We start from the raw sequence: 12,929 nt of genomic DNA, 5'->3' as shown, positions 1-12,929 counted from the left end.
TCCGGTATACCGGACCGTACCCAGGGTACGTTCCAGCAGTACCCTGGGGGACATAGACCCTATAGAGTATAGGCTACGAGTATGAGCATAACTTAAGTTATAGTTATACTGACTCAGTGTAGTAGGGCTACTGGGCCCTAGGCCTAGCAGTACTAGTACTACTACTAGTTCAGTAGTTGAAGTTCTCCGACCGAGGGGGGGTGTCAACCAATATTTCCTACTGCATTAGATTAGACTTACATCAGTATAATGAGTAATTGATATTACTATTTATTGTATGTATCACTATCAGCCAAGGCGTTCTAATTACGTATGGAGGATCATTCTGGTTTAGTCATCGGCATAAGTTCACTTCAACTCCTGCGTGTAAACATTCGGACCACTTCCATGCGATAACAGGTGGCAGCAGCAGTAAGCAGGATAACAAATGAACGATTGAATTCTCTTTCTTATTTTTTTTCTATTAATATATCAAATTAAAAAAACTGCTGTGTATGTGTGCTGCTTTGAGCTTCCATAATTTATATTTTTAGTATTATGCATTTTATGACTATTTTTTACCATTATTATAGGTGAAATGTCCTACACCTCAAGTGTCAGTGATTCACTGATTACCTCCCCTAGGGTCTGTCTCCCTGACCTCTGGTTGACCTGGCTTGTTTAGCTATTTCTGACTAACCCTAACCCTAACCCTATATATATTATATATTATATATATATATATATATTAGTCAGAAATAGCTAAACGAGCCAGGTCAAACAGAGGTCAAGGAGACATAGACCTTATCTGCCTGATTACCCTTCTGACTTCTGTTCTGTCCTTCAGAAAGCTCCTCAGAACATTGACCTTTAACCTAATTCGACCTGATTCTCACCAATCATAGCATGCTCTGTTACAGCAGAAATCATGGGTCAACTTGTTTGATAAATGCAGTTTTACATGCATACATGAAAGTATATTCACCGACTGCTACATCGGTAAATAAATTAGTGTGAATCTGTAATTGGAACGAGAACAATCATGTACTTGGTTCTCACGAAAATGGTTTTTGTAGTAATGTACTAAAAAGTAATTTTAGTCAATTACTGAATTAGAACATTTAGAACACTATTCAGTTTTTATGTAACGCAGCGCTTATTTGTTTTATTTACAAATTACTACCGGTACTGAATTGGTAACAGACATCATTAAACAAGCGTGAGTGTAGGGTACCTGTAGATCTTGAGTCTTGACATGAATTTTACAGACAAAATTTTATAAAGAACATATGCTACATATACGCAAAACTATGCAAACATGTATACATGCAAGAGTAATTTTTTAATTCATATTTTTGGGTATGGAATTTTACCATTTCACCCTCCTGACGGAAACCCTGATATATATATGATATATGTGATGGGGGCACAGAGGAACCCTGAGGGGGTCACGCGGGTGCTGGCTTCTTCACGCCCGGTTCTATGCGCTGTACGACGTCCGCGATGGACTTCATATAAGGCTGGAGCTGGCGCAGGATGCCGCACATGCGCTCGTTCTCCTGCCTGAAGTCAGTTACGTCGCGTAGCTGAGCCTCATACGTCTCACGCTCACCGCTTACCGCGCGCTGCCGCTCTGCCCACTCGTCCTCGAACGCCGCCCGCGCGGCGACCAGTCCCTCCCCCTGCTCGTCGAGCTGCTCGCGCATGCGCGCACACGCTGCGAGGATGGCGTCGACGCGGGGCTGGCTCGCGAGGCAGCGCCGCACGGTCACGTCGCGATGCAGCTCCTGCACGCGGTCCTTCAGCCGGTGCAGGTTCTCGTACAGCTGCCAGCGCTGCGGCTCAAACGCGCGGCAGTGCTCCGCGAACGCACCGGCGGCGCCCTCTGGCGGCGTCCACGTCGCCCGCCGCCGGCTCGCATCGCCTCCCGGCGTTTTCGTCGCTGGAGGGGACTCGACCGAATCGGACACGGCGTCGGAAGCGGACGTGGCGACGGGAGTGGACATCGATGGTGCCGGTTCTTGCTCGCTATGCGCGGGAAGGCGCAGCAGCGGCTCGAGGCAGCGCGCGTACTCCTGCCGGAAGCCGGTGCGCACGCCGCCGTCCCACGCCGGCCGCAGCATGTGCGAACACTTCGAGATCGCGCTGAGTCGCTGCATGAGTAGGTAGGCGAGCGAGAGGAACTCAAACTCGTTCGCCGACAACGCAAACGACTCGCAGGCGTTGCGGTAGGCACACAGCGTTGGCAGCATGACGGCGAGGTCGGCAAGGCGTTCGCGGAACAGCCGCTCGCGCGCGCTCTGCTGCCGCTCGGCGTCCGCCAGGAGACCGTCCCGCGTGTCCGCGAGCGCGCGCTCCACGCTGCCGCACAGCGACGCGATCGCTTCCTTCTCCGCGGCCGCGCTTCGCCGCAGCTCCTCCAGGAGGCGCCGGTAGGCGTCGACGTCCTCGACGGCGGAGGCGTGAAGCTCGCGGACGATGCGGACGGAAGCCTCGAGTTTCTCGCTCGCGTGCGCGCGCGCTGACGCGATGTCGATGCAGCGCGAGCGACCCTCCGTGTCCGCATCGCGGAAACAGTTGATGCACAGCATCGTCCGCGTGTGCGTCGAGAACATGATGAAGGGTTCGGCGTGCGCGGCGCATGTACGGTGCGCGTCCTTGGTGCGCCGCGACAGCAGCGCCATCTCGTGGCGCTGGAACATCCTCGCGGCGTGCGTGAGCTCGCGGCACGACTCGCACAGCGGCTGTCGGCACGTGCCGCAGTAAAACGTCGCGGTCGCGTCGCAGTTGGCGCACGCCGCCTTCTCGTCGTTCGTCGAGGATTCGACGAGAAACTTCATGACGTTGTCACTGGATGGCAGCACCGCTCCCTCGGTGAGCAGGCTCTCCTTGCTGCAGAGCGGGCACGTCATGCGGCCGTCGACTGCTCTGCCGCGCAGGCAGCGCGCGCAGAACGTGTGACAGCAGGAGAGTATGCACGGCTCCTCGTAAATTTCGCCGCACAGCGGGCAGAGCAGCGGGTCTCTGTTAATGCAAGATTCGTCATCGAACGCGTCCATGTCAGACGCTAGCACACTGTTTGTCATCACGCCTGCCACTGTCGCACATCACTTAAGCGCAGTTATTATCAGCGGTCACTCGGTAACGCTAACGGCCTTATGTCCCATCGTGGGGTACCAAGAGGATAAAGAAAAAAAGGCTCTGTAAGAAAAGGCGAATCACTTAAACGGACACGTGTAATAATCTTCCTCGAGTTCATAGAGATACGCGGCCATGTCGTCGCGAATATTCATCAGCTTGCTGTCGCAATCATTCATCATCATTCGGAAGAGGTTCGTGTTGTGCGTGATCGCCTCGTTGACGGACGGAAAGTCGTTGAGGATGAGAAACTGCTTCAGGTCGGAAACGAGCTTCAGCAGTGATTCGCCGGCACGCACGACATTGGCGGCACGCACGGACATCTCGTGGTGATCCTGCTCCACATGTGTCGCTCTCGCCACTTGTGTGTCCTCCTCCGTCTGAGAACAGGGACAATGGAATATGTGATTGCTGTGTAACACCGTCATATTCGATAGACTTGCTACATGGAAAATACATTTTTGTCCAAGTAGGAAGAGCAGTAGTAGGCAATTACAATTTACGATAAGAAGGCCATCCTTAAAAAATTCTATGTTTGCTGTCCCCCGACCCATGATTTTTTTAGTGGGTAGGTAGGTAGGTCATTTTTTTTTTGTGAGGCATAATAGTTATTTTAAGTCTGTCCTCATGTTTGCCACACATGCTTTGTGTTTCAGTCTTAACTATAAAAAATGTAAAAAAAAAATATATATAGAACCCAAAATGTAAAAAAAAAACTTGGGTCGCAGCTATTTTCGTGGGTCGGTCGGAGGACAGCAAACATAATTTTTTAACGATGGCCTAAGAAAAGCAGAAGCACGTATACTAATTCCTTAACCTACTAAAAAACTAAAGCAGCAATACGAAATGCTTTAACCAATAAAAAGATACCAGAGGACATGATTTAAAACAAAACACTTACTTTTGCAAGCTTAATTATTTCTGTAAAGTTAGCAAGGATCGAACAAACGTCATCTTTTAGTCGCTTCTGGTAAGATTTCAAAAGGGCATCTTTGCTCTGTGGGAGAGTTCGTTGCTGCGATGACATCCTGACACTGACAGTAATGTACTAATGATTGTCGATGTTGACAACTCACACACTGATATTGACAGTGTATTATGCCAACTACGTTACTAAGTATTGAACTTGAAGATCTAGACTCTAGTATCTACCTGCAAATGTACAAGTAGAATATATATGTAAATAAATACGAGCTAATAGACAATAATCACGATTCACAAGGAAGATGACCTTTCTGAGTTTCTCAAAATAATAAGTTTGAAATTGAACAATAAATTCAGTTTTTGAGTGATAGTGAGGCTCATAGGGTCTATTTTGATAGAGCAGAAGAAGGCACAACTCGTCATCATCGCACACGACGTTGAACCGATCGAGGTAAGGCCTAAAAAATGACGTTTGTTTCCGCTAACCCGACCGAGTACATTTTAAACCGCCGTGTCGAAACTTTATTGTGATCGGCAAAAAAAAATATTTTTTTAAATATTTTTTTTAAATAAAGAAAATCCCAACGTGCTATCGATCAGTGAATGCATTGATTTGACTTTGAAGTCATTATATGGACTGTTATAAGTATAAAACAAGTATTGTTAGAATACAAAGAAAAATAAAATATATTTGATATAAAAAAAAATTGACTACCGTGTCCAATTTTTTTCAGCTTGTAAGCGGAAACAAACATATTTTTTTTCTTAGGCTTAAGCGATTATAGAGTCTTAGCGCGTGGTGGTGACTTGACCTCCAAATGTCTCGCTTGTGTAGTTTTGCGACGCGTGACTGGTGTTTGCCCTCTTCATCGCCACGGTGACAGTGTCGTTGGAAATTCGACGAAACCCACAGCACTAAACTGGATCCATGTCCCTCATGTATATTCCATGTTGTGTATGCATCCCTCTGTTTCTCACATAGGGATCAATTACATCTCCTTCAGATTTGGCAGTCCCTAACCTTGAAGGGGGGCTTATGTCAGGCTTGCGAGCCGACTCGACTGGAAGCAACTGGATTTCGAGGAACTGGAAGCGATCGGCAGCGACTAGTTGCGTCTAGTTGCTCACTGTTCTATTCCGAGCAACTAGTGGCGGCCAGTCGCAGGCAGTCGCGTCGCAGTCGACTGACCTAAGCACTGCAGTCGCAGTGAATTGCAGCCAATTGCTTCCAGTCGAGTCGGCTCGCAAGCCCGACATAAGCCTCCCTTTAGTAACCTTTTGTAAAAAAAAAAATGCCCTGTCGGTATAACTCTTGTTTTTTGTTCAGTGATATGTTGGTCTTGATAGATTGTGGTGCACCTTCCAACGCTCTGCCGCAAGATGGGTGTTCCGTACTGCTTTTTGCCGTTCTTTTCCGTTATTTGACAACATGGTAAGTGTGGAGAAATTTTGTGTGAAATGGAAATCGGCCTGTATTAAACACATCTTTCAGTCACGCCGATTAATTTAGGATTAAACTGATAACATACTGTTTTTATAGTTGACGGGCCTTAGTTGTTATCTTTATGTCGAGATAGTTTTGTTGAATGTTGGTATTGTTTTCGTCAACTTTAGGGTAAAGTATAAAGTGTATGTCTGATACGTGATAAACGCTAGTCACAGTTAGTGTGTATACCTTTTCTGTTTTAAGTGTTTCTCGGATTGGTTACTTGGTTTATCTGATCGACATTGGTTGCCACGCATTAATGATGATACTTGATAGGGACATATTAATCAAAATGATTATTTATCCAAGTCTGAGTGCGAACTAAACCAATGCCAATCCAATGGCAATGCCATTGTGTGATTGTAATTTGTAGTACTTTGTGGTTGTAACATGTAGTCCAAAAGTTTGGTTAAAAATGTGTTGACTCAATCAATGCATTGGATTTTGTTTTTATAATATTTTCGCGGACATGAAGATACTAATTCCTAGTAGTGGTGTTAAGACTTGCCAATCTTGGTTTTGTAGCCTAAGAGAAAGGGAAAGGGGAAGAAGAAGGTGGCCGCCCCACCTCTCGCTACCAAAAAGGCTGAAGCAAAAAAGGTAGTCAACCCTCTGTTCGAGAAGAGACCACGTAACTTTGGAATTGGTAAGTGTTTGGAATTGTAAGTATTGAGCGCTCATGCCGTGTGCTTGTAAATTTTAACAATGTTGTCGCATATATGATGATGCTAAGATAGGGACACATGATTCCTAATGATTATTTATCGAAATATTTATCTCTGATATGCGCAGCATTCGTGGAGGTATTTTTCATTTGATTCATACCCAAAGCCATTATTCAAAGCAATGTAATGTCCGATTCCATCGACGATTTTAGGCCAGGACATTCAGCCGAAACGTGACCTGAGACGATTTGTGAGATGGCCCAAGTACGTCCGTCTGCAGAGGCAGAAACAGATACTGTACAAGCGCCTCAAGGTTCCACCAACTATTCACCAGTTCTCCCAGGCTCTTGATAAACAGACAGGTATGCTTCCTTGTGCAGTTATGCAACTTGTTGCTTAATAGAGGGTTAAAGATGATTGGTGTGTTTACCCAAAATTAAAGAGTTTTAGTTACTAATGGAAAAAGAGGATCAACTGTGTACAGCAGTCTGGAAGGCATCAAGGTTCTTTAGGTTAGGGCTAAGGGGTAGAGCTTGGGATAAGTTCTCTCAGATCCCATGGAGACTATGCGTCACTAAAATTTTAGCGACTTGGAACTGTCTCCTAAACGTTGAGACCCTATCTGTGCTTCATTACCCCTAGTCTACCTTTAGCTCTAGTACTATAGCCCGCACTATCTGTACTATCTGTACAGTTGCCGCAGGGCTATAGAACATTTTATGCCAGGTTTCGTAGCTGCACCTGTCTCCCAATGTCTCCATGAAAAATGGCTCACAAAATGCAAAATGATCGGTCTTTTTAACACTTATTTATCTACATGGACATCTCACCTATCTTTTTGAACACTCCACAACTTTACACCATGTATTTATGCATTTATTCCTCAAAGTGCTAGCACTACTTGCGTTTCGTTTTGAATTGCTGTTGTGTACACGCGTGACGTCACCTGAAATGTAAGACCGATCATTTTTAAGAAAGATGACCTTTCTGAGTTTCTCAAAATAATAAGTTTGAAATTGAACAATAAATTCAGTTTTTGAGTGATAGTGAGGCTCATAGGGTCTATGTCCCCCATACTATCGGAGGGTATCCTGGGTATGGTTCCATATATCGGAGGCAGTACCCTGGGGGACATAGACCCTATCAGCCTCATCGATAGTGAGTGATAGACCTGTATCATAGTATTTGGACGCTCGCCCGAAACTGGACGCTCCTAAGTGCGCATGCGCGCAGGCGCCTCTTGTTTTGCAAGGGCGCATGCGCAGCATGCGCAGTAGTCATCTGCGCATCTCGCCCATCGAAAACGGTCGCAATACTGCATACTGCATAGCACTCGCTGCCACAGGCACTTGAAGCGTTTCAATATAGACAATTAAATATAATGCTAAATAAATACGAAATCTATTTACTATCAAACTCTTAATGTTTCTATACTCTCTTTCACCTATTATTAGGGGTGCAACGAATCACAACTTCACGGTTCGGTTCGGTTTTCGGTTTTCACATTTCGGTTCGGTTATTTTCGGTTCGAATATTTGCGATCAATTACAAATCTTATAACACCAAACAGAAGTGCAAATTTAATAATCAGACGGGTTTATAAATACCATAGATCTGTAGGAGGCCGGCGGATCAACATAAGTTGTCATTTTTGCAGACAAAAAGAACGCGTTGACCTTCTCGTGGCATGTAGCAAGTGGTCTATCAATGTTATCTGTTCGCTGATTGGCCGAGAGTTTACGACCAGCCAATCCCAGTGCGCGTATCTCAAAAGCGTATGTATCGGGTATATATAAAATGTGGAACCGAAACCGAGCCGAAAACGGAACGACGGTTCGAATATCCGAATGGTGGCGCAAAACCGCGGTTAACCGTTACACCACTACCTATTATTGCCGACAGTTTCCTGTAAATTCCGTCTAAATCCTCTATACGCTACCGGCCGCCATGGCTGCCGCGGCTGCACTGTGCACACTGACACTTATATATATAGCAGGTAGGAAAGCGTGCTGCCCAAATTCGCTCGATGCTCGCTGGATTTCACACGATTTCAACACAAATATTCAACCATTCTACTCCATCTTTGTTTCTCTTTCAACAACAGTGTTCACTTGTTATAAAAACATACTGTCTCTGTTCGTAACTGAGCTGTGTCACGCAAAATCACATAAAGGCTGACGAAATTTTCGCGATTGCTAACGTTGCCCAGTAAATGTAAATGGCTGCCAGAATCAGGAAACGCTCACCGGCGCTCTTCGTGACCTCATTCTTGCGCCGCAACGCTGCAACGTTTTTGCAACGCTCCAATGGCGAGGCTCGTACGGGAGTTGGAAAGCAGTGCGCCGCCTATAGTAAAATAATAAGTTTGAAATTGAACAATAAATTCAGTTTTTGAGTGATAGTGAGGCTCATAGGGTCTATGTCCCCCATACTATCGGAGGGTATCCTGGGTACGGTTCGATATATCGGAGGCAGTACCCTAGGCGACATAGACCCTATCAGCCTTAGCAATAGTGAGTGATAGGCCTGTATCGTAGTATTTGGACGCTCCTCAGTGCGCATGCGTGAAGGCGCCTCTTGTTTTCCAAGGGCACATGTGCAGCATGCGCAGTAGTCATCTGCGCATCTCGCAAATCGAAAACGGTTGCAATAAACAAACATGGCGGCCAACCCAGTCACTCATGGAAACATTTGATTGAAACAATTTGCAATGTAGTAAGTTAGTAAGACTGTGTTATGTGTGTCAGGTTACAAGGCAAAACAAAAAGAAAACAAAAGAGCATGGCTACTATTTCCTACGGCCCTGCAAAACAAGATTCAAACAAAGAGAAAACGAGAGAAAAACAAAAGAGCATGCGCGCATGCGCACTTAGGAGCGTCCAGTTTCGGGCGAGCGTCCAAATACTAAGGTACAGCTGGGTTCTCCAAGCTTTTAAATTATAGCATGAGGGTGCTACTCACTGCTAGGGGGGTCCGGGGGCATGGCCCCCCCGCAAAATTTTTGAATTGTAGAAGCCCTGAGATGCAATCTGGGACACTCTGTGTGTAAATTTGAAGCACTGCATGTGGGGTAAAAATGTTTGTTTTGCATGGGCAAAGCCATCGGAAAATTCAAAATAATTATTTCTTGATGAGCTAGAAAACACTCGGATTTGAAGTATGAAAATGAACATTATTGCGCCAGCTAGCCTACACCAGTTGGTTAGGATTGATTGTCAGTTCAGATGCAAAATATTGAAAGCAAAAGGTTATACACCATAGATTAATTTTAGTACTATAACACGCGTATATAAGATAGCCGAGTTGGTTTACAGTTAGTGTTAGGGTTAGGGATAGGGATAGGGTGACTGTTTGTACTTGTGTGTGGGATTGCCGTAACCGTAGCATCAAGACCAACGTGTATTAATTGTATTATTAACTTCTTGTGTATACAGCAGCGTGGCGGCTATGATATTTAGAGTGGCGGGTGCATTTTAGGATGGCAGGGCTCGACGATAAGTGCCCTTGGAGAACCCTGTACAGGCCTACAAATTTGAAATTACACTTGCAGTGTTCTCAGTACTGTTCAACTTCAAGATTGTGTGACTTATGAAAGCATACTGCATAGCACTCGCTGCCACAGGCACTTGAAGCGTTTCAATATAGACAATAAGGGCAATAAAATATAATGCTAAATAAATACAAAATCTATTTACTACCAAATTCTTAATGTTTCTATACTCTCTTTCACCTATTATTGCTGACTGTTTCCTGTAAATTCCGTCCAAATCCTCTATGTACACACGCTACCGGCCGCCATGGCTGCCATGGCAGCACTGTGCACACCGACACTTATATATATAGCAGGTAGGAAAGCGTGCTGCCCTAATTCGCTCGACGCTTGCTGGATTTCACACGATTACAACACAAATATTCAATCATTCTACTCCATCTTTGTTTCTCTTTCAACAGCAGTGTTCACTTGTTATAAATACATACTGTCTCTGTTCGTAACCGAGCTGTGTCACGCAAAATCACACAAAGACTGACGAAATTCTCGCGTTTGCTAACGTTGCCCAGTAAATGTAAATGGCTGCCAGAATCAGGAAACACTCACCGGCGCTCTTCGTGAACTCATTCTTGCACCGCAACGCTGCAACGTTTTTGCAACGCTCCAATGGCGAGGCTCGTACGGGAGTTGGAAAGCAGTGCGCCGCCTATAGCCCATAATGTGCGATGATGACGAGTTGCTGTCCTTCTTCTGCTCTATCAACGTTGGTGGACGGCTGTTTGACGCCGGATCGCACGACGGGAGCGCGCTTCGTGGGCTGGTCCTCCTTACCGGCTGCGCGCTCCTCCGCTCGCGCCGCCAACCGCTGTTTCTTCGCCTTCTTGTTCTCAGGTCGGTACTTGTCCATCAGCTTAAACAGCTGCGTGGCTGCGAGAGCGGGGGGGCGGGGGAGCGAACGTCTCAATCTATTCCAAGTCCATCCCTCGTCACGGATTTTATTTGTTACTCTCACGCAGGGGGCGAAATTAGTTCGTTCTATTAATGTATCACTTCGGGATACCGGCTATTGAATCTTGGGTATCCCCCCCAAAGATGTCTGGTATCCTCGGATTTTTTTGGATAGTGAATTTCAACAATGTTGTATCCAAAATCTTGAAATATGCCAGACTTAATTCAGCCATTTGAAATTATTAATATGTAAATGGTAATATATATTATAAAAATCTCGCTTTTTTTCCCCCCCGCCCGGTCTTTTTAAAATCTTAGTGGGCTGAGTGCTATTCGCGAGGCATTTCATTTTTACCTGAAGCATATATACAACGCAGCGTGTTGCTATATATATCAAGAGTGCTAATAGAGATCTCTATGATTTGACAGCCGCCTCCACAGTACATGCAGACGTATTTTGTCTGGCGCATTGATCTGCGTTCGCTTGATACAATCATGATACATGTATACAACATGTTTCACATTATGATCAACATCGGCCATTGCTTGCGCTTGGATAATATGCTATGCCTGCTGCTATAAAAACGCTAGTGTAGACAGTAGTAAATTTGTAACTAAGAGGGCGCGCACTGCGCTCTCGCGCTTGCTCAGATGCGCTGCCGTATAAAGCTTGATAACTCAACAACCACTTCTCCGATATGACGAACGGGGGGGGGGGGGGGCGGGGGTTTTTTGTTTTTTTTACTCTGTCCGTGCGGGACTACAAGCATGAAATCTGGTATCACCGCCACAAGATCTTGGATGTTATTCCCTGCGATATCGGATAGCCGCGTAGTGTTTCGACCCTGTCACGTCTATTAACGATCATGGACACTGCTCGTATTGTGGGAGAGACTGAGTGGTATGTGCGGTAAATAGAATCTGGAAGCTAGATAAACAAGTATAGGTAGACGTAGCTCTAGGACTATAGACCGTGTTTACAGTTTGCCGCATGGCGTGAGTAGATAGGTTTTTATGGCCAGGTTGTCGTAGCTGCCCTGGTCTCCACATTGTGCTTGGCGGTGGTGGTGTTCGGTGGTTGTATTCACGAGAAATGGTCACAGAACGCAAGGAGTATCGAGGTGCTGGTGACGTTTTCAGGTGAGGCGGTCACGGCGGTGGGTACAAACAGCAATTCAAAACGAACGCACAGTAGTGCTCAGCACTTCTGAGGAATAAATGCCCATAACTACCTTGGTGTAACAGTTGTGGAGTGTCAAAAAGATAGCGTGAGATGTCCATGTAGTAAATACGGTTAAACGAGCGATCATTTTTGCATTTTTGGAGCCATTTCATGGAGACATTTGGGAGACAGCGTTGCGCTACGAAACCTGGCATAAACATGCCTTCCTGATAGCCCTGCGGCCTAAGTGTACTGCGGGCCTATAGTACTAGCCGCTAAAGGTAGACTAGCTAGGGGTCTCAACCGTTTCAGGCAGACAGCTCTCCACATAGCTCGCCTAAAATTTTAGTGACGCAGATAGTGTCTCATCGGGATCTGACCGAGCTATCTTTATCCAAGCATCATACCCTCTAGCCCTAGCTAAAGGGAACCTTGATGCTTCCAGATGCTGTAGACAGGTGATCCTCTTTTTCCATTAGTAACTAACTCTTTAATTTGTCGGTAAGAACACCAATCATCTGTTAAGCCCTCTAATTAAGCCAACAAGTTGCATAAACTGCCACAGGAAGCCATACACTGTTCTGTTTTCAAGAGCCTGGAAACTGGTGAATAGTTGCGTGGCCAAGGGCTTGAGCGCGTTGTACAGTATCGTGTGTCTGGGCCTCTGGGCAGAGCGGTACGTACTTGGGCCATCTGCACAATCGGGTCAGTCACGGTTCGGCTGGAAATGTCCTGGCCTAAAATCGGTCGATGAATGCGAATTACACTTGCTTCGAATAATGGCTTTGGGTCATGAATCAACATGAAAATACGGCGTTACACGAATGCTGCGCAGTATCGAGAGATAAATGAAGTTCGAGAAATTAATCAGTTGGGGATATGTGTCCCTATCTTAGCATCATCATATATGCGCGACAACATTGTTAAATTTACAGCACACGGCATGAGGCCGCTCAATAGCTTCATTCCAACACGTGTTACCAATTTCCAAAGTTGACGTGTCTCTTCTCGAACAGAGGGTTTGACTGACTTTTTGGCTTCAGCACGTGTGTTGGTAGCGGAGAGGCGGGCGGCCGACGCTTCTGGTTTCCCTTCACGTTGTCTCTTTAGGCGTACAAAAGCAAGATGGCAGTCTGT

At 45.8% G+C, this 12,929-nt stretch overlaps 4 protein-coding genes across 7 annotated transcripts in view; 1 reads left to right on the top strand and 3 right to left on the bottom strand.

The window, feature by feature from the left end:
* Positions 1 to 590, bottom strand: part of LOC106813523 (DENN domain-containing protein 1A-like) — a 48,154-nt gene extending 47,564 nt beyond the window's left edge. The window contains exon 1 of one of the 4 annotated variants that reach the window (XM_014817682.1): positions 562 to 590. The gene's annotated coding sequence lies outside the window, so the exon portion shown is untranslated. Of the gene's footprint in view, positions 1 to 240; positions 416 to 561 lie in introns of those variants that run through there. The other 3 variants (XM_014817679.1, XM_014817680.1, XM_014817681.1) reach the window with 3 other exon arrangements.
* Positions 591 to 1,111: 521 nt separating this feature from the next.
* On the bottom strand, positions 1,112 to 3,090 carry LOC106813519 (RING finger protein 207-like). Its single transcript, XM_014817674.1, has one exon. The coding sequence runs from the start codon at positions 3,063 to 3,065 to the stop codon at positions 1,428 to 1,430; it is 1,638 nt and encodes a 545-aa protein (XP_014673160.1). The 5' UTR covers positions 3,066 to 3,090; the 3' UTR covers positions 1,112 to 1,427.
* Positions 3,091 to 3,175: 85 nt separating this feature from the next.
* On the bottom strand, positions 3,176 to 7,373 carry LOC106813521 (mediator of RNA polymerase II transcription subunit 22-like). The gene is made up of 3 exons (XM_014817676.1): positions 7,176 to 7,373; positions 4,019 to 4,348; positions 3,176 to 3,497 (listed from the first exon to the last, which is right to left on the bottom strand). The coding sequence occupies exons 2-3, from the start codon at positions 4,142 to 4,144 to the stop codon at positions 3,198 to 3,200; spliced, it is 426 nt and encodes a 141-aa protein (XP_014673162.1). The 5' UTR covers positions 4,145 to 4,348; positions 7,176 to 7,373; the 3' UTR covers positions 3,176 to 3,197.
* LOC106813520 (60S ribosomal protein L7a-like) overlaps positions 4,425 to 12,929 on the top strand; it is a gene marked incomplete in the record, with an annotated part of 11,677 nt that continues 3,172 nt past the window's right edge. The window contains 4 exon segments of the mRNA XM_014817675.1: positions 4,425 to 4,492; positions 5,389 to 5,473; positions 6,053 to 6,173; positions 6,405 to 6,554. Coding sequence (XP_014673161.1) covers positions 5,471 to 5,473; positions 6,053 to 6,173; positions 6,405 to 6,554 — 274 coding nt within the window.

The sequence above is a fragment of the Priapulus caudatus genome, unplaced genomic scaffold (assembly GCF_000485595.1).
Source record: "Priapulus caudatus unplaced genomic scaffold, Priapulus_caudatus-5.0.1 Scaffold786, whole genome shotgun sequence".
NCBI lineage: Eukaryota > Metazoa > Priapulida > Priapulimorpha > Priapulimorphida > Priapulidae > Priapulus > Priapulus caudatus.
This window is presented reverse-complemented; position numbering and strand designations above follow the sequence as displayed.

Coding starts and splice junctions, on each gene's coding strand:
- LOC106813519 (XM_014817674.1), bottom strand. CDS start 3,065: ATGACAAACAGTGTGCTAGCGTCTGACATGGACGCGTTCGATGACGAA.
- LOC106813521 (XM_014817676.1), bottom strand. CDS start 4,144: ATGTCATCGCAGCAACGAACTCTCCCACAGAGCAAAGATGCCCTTTTG. Junction 3,498..4,018: donor AAATAATTAAGCTTGCAAAA/GTAAGTGTTTTG, acceptor CCCTGTTCTCAG/ACGGAGGAGGACACACAAGT.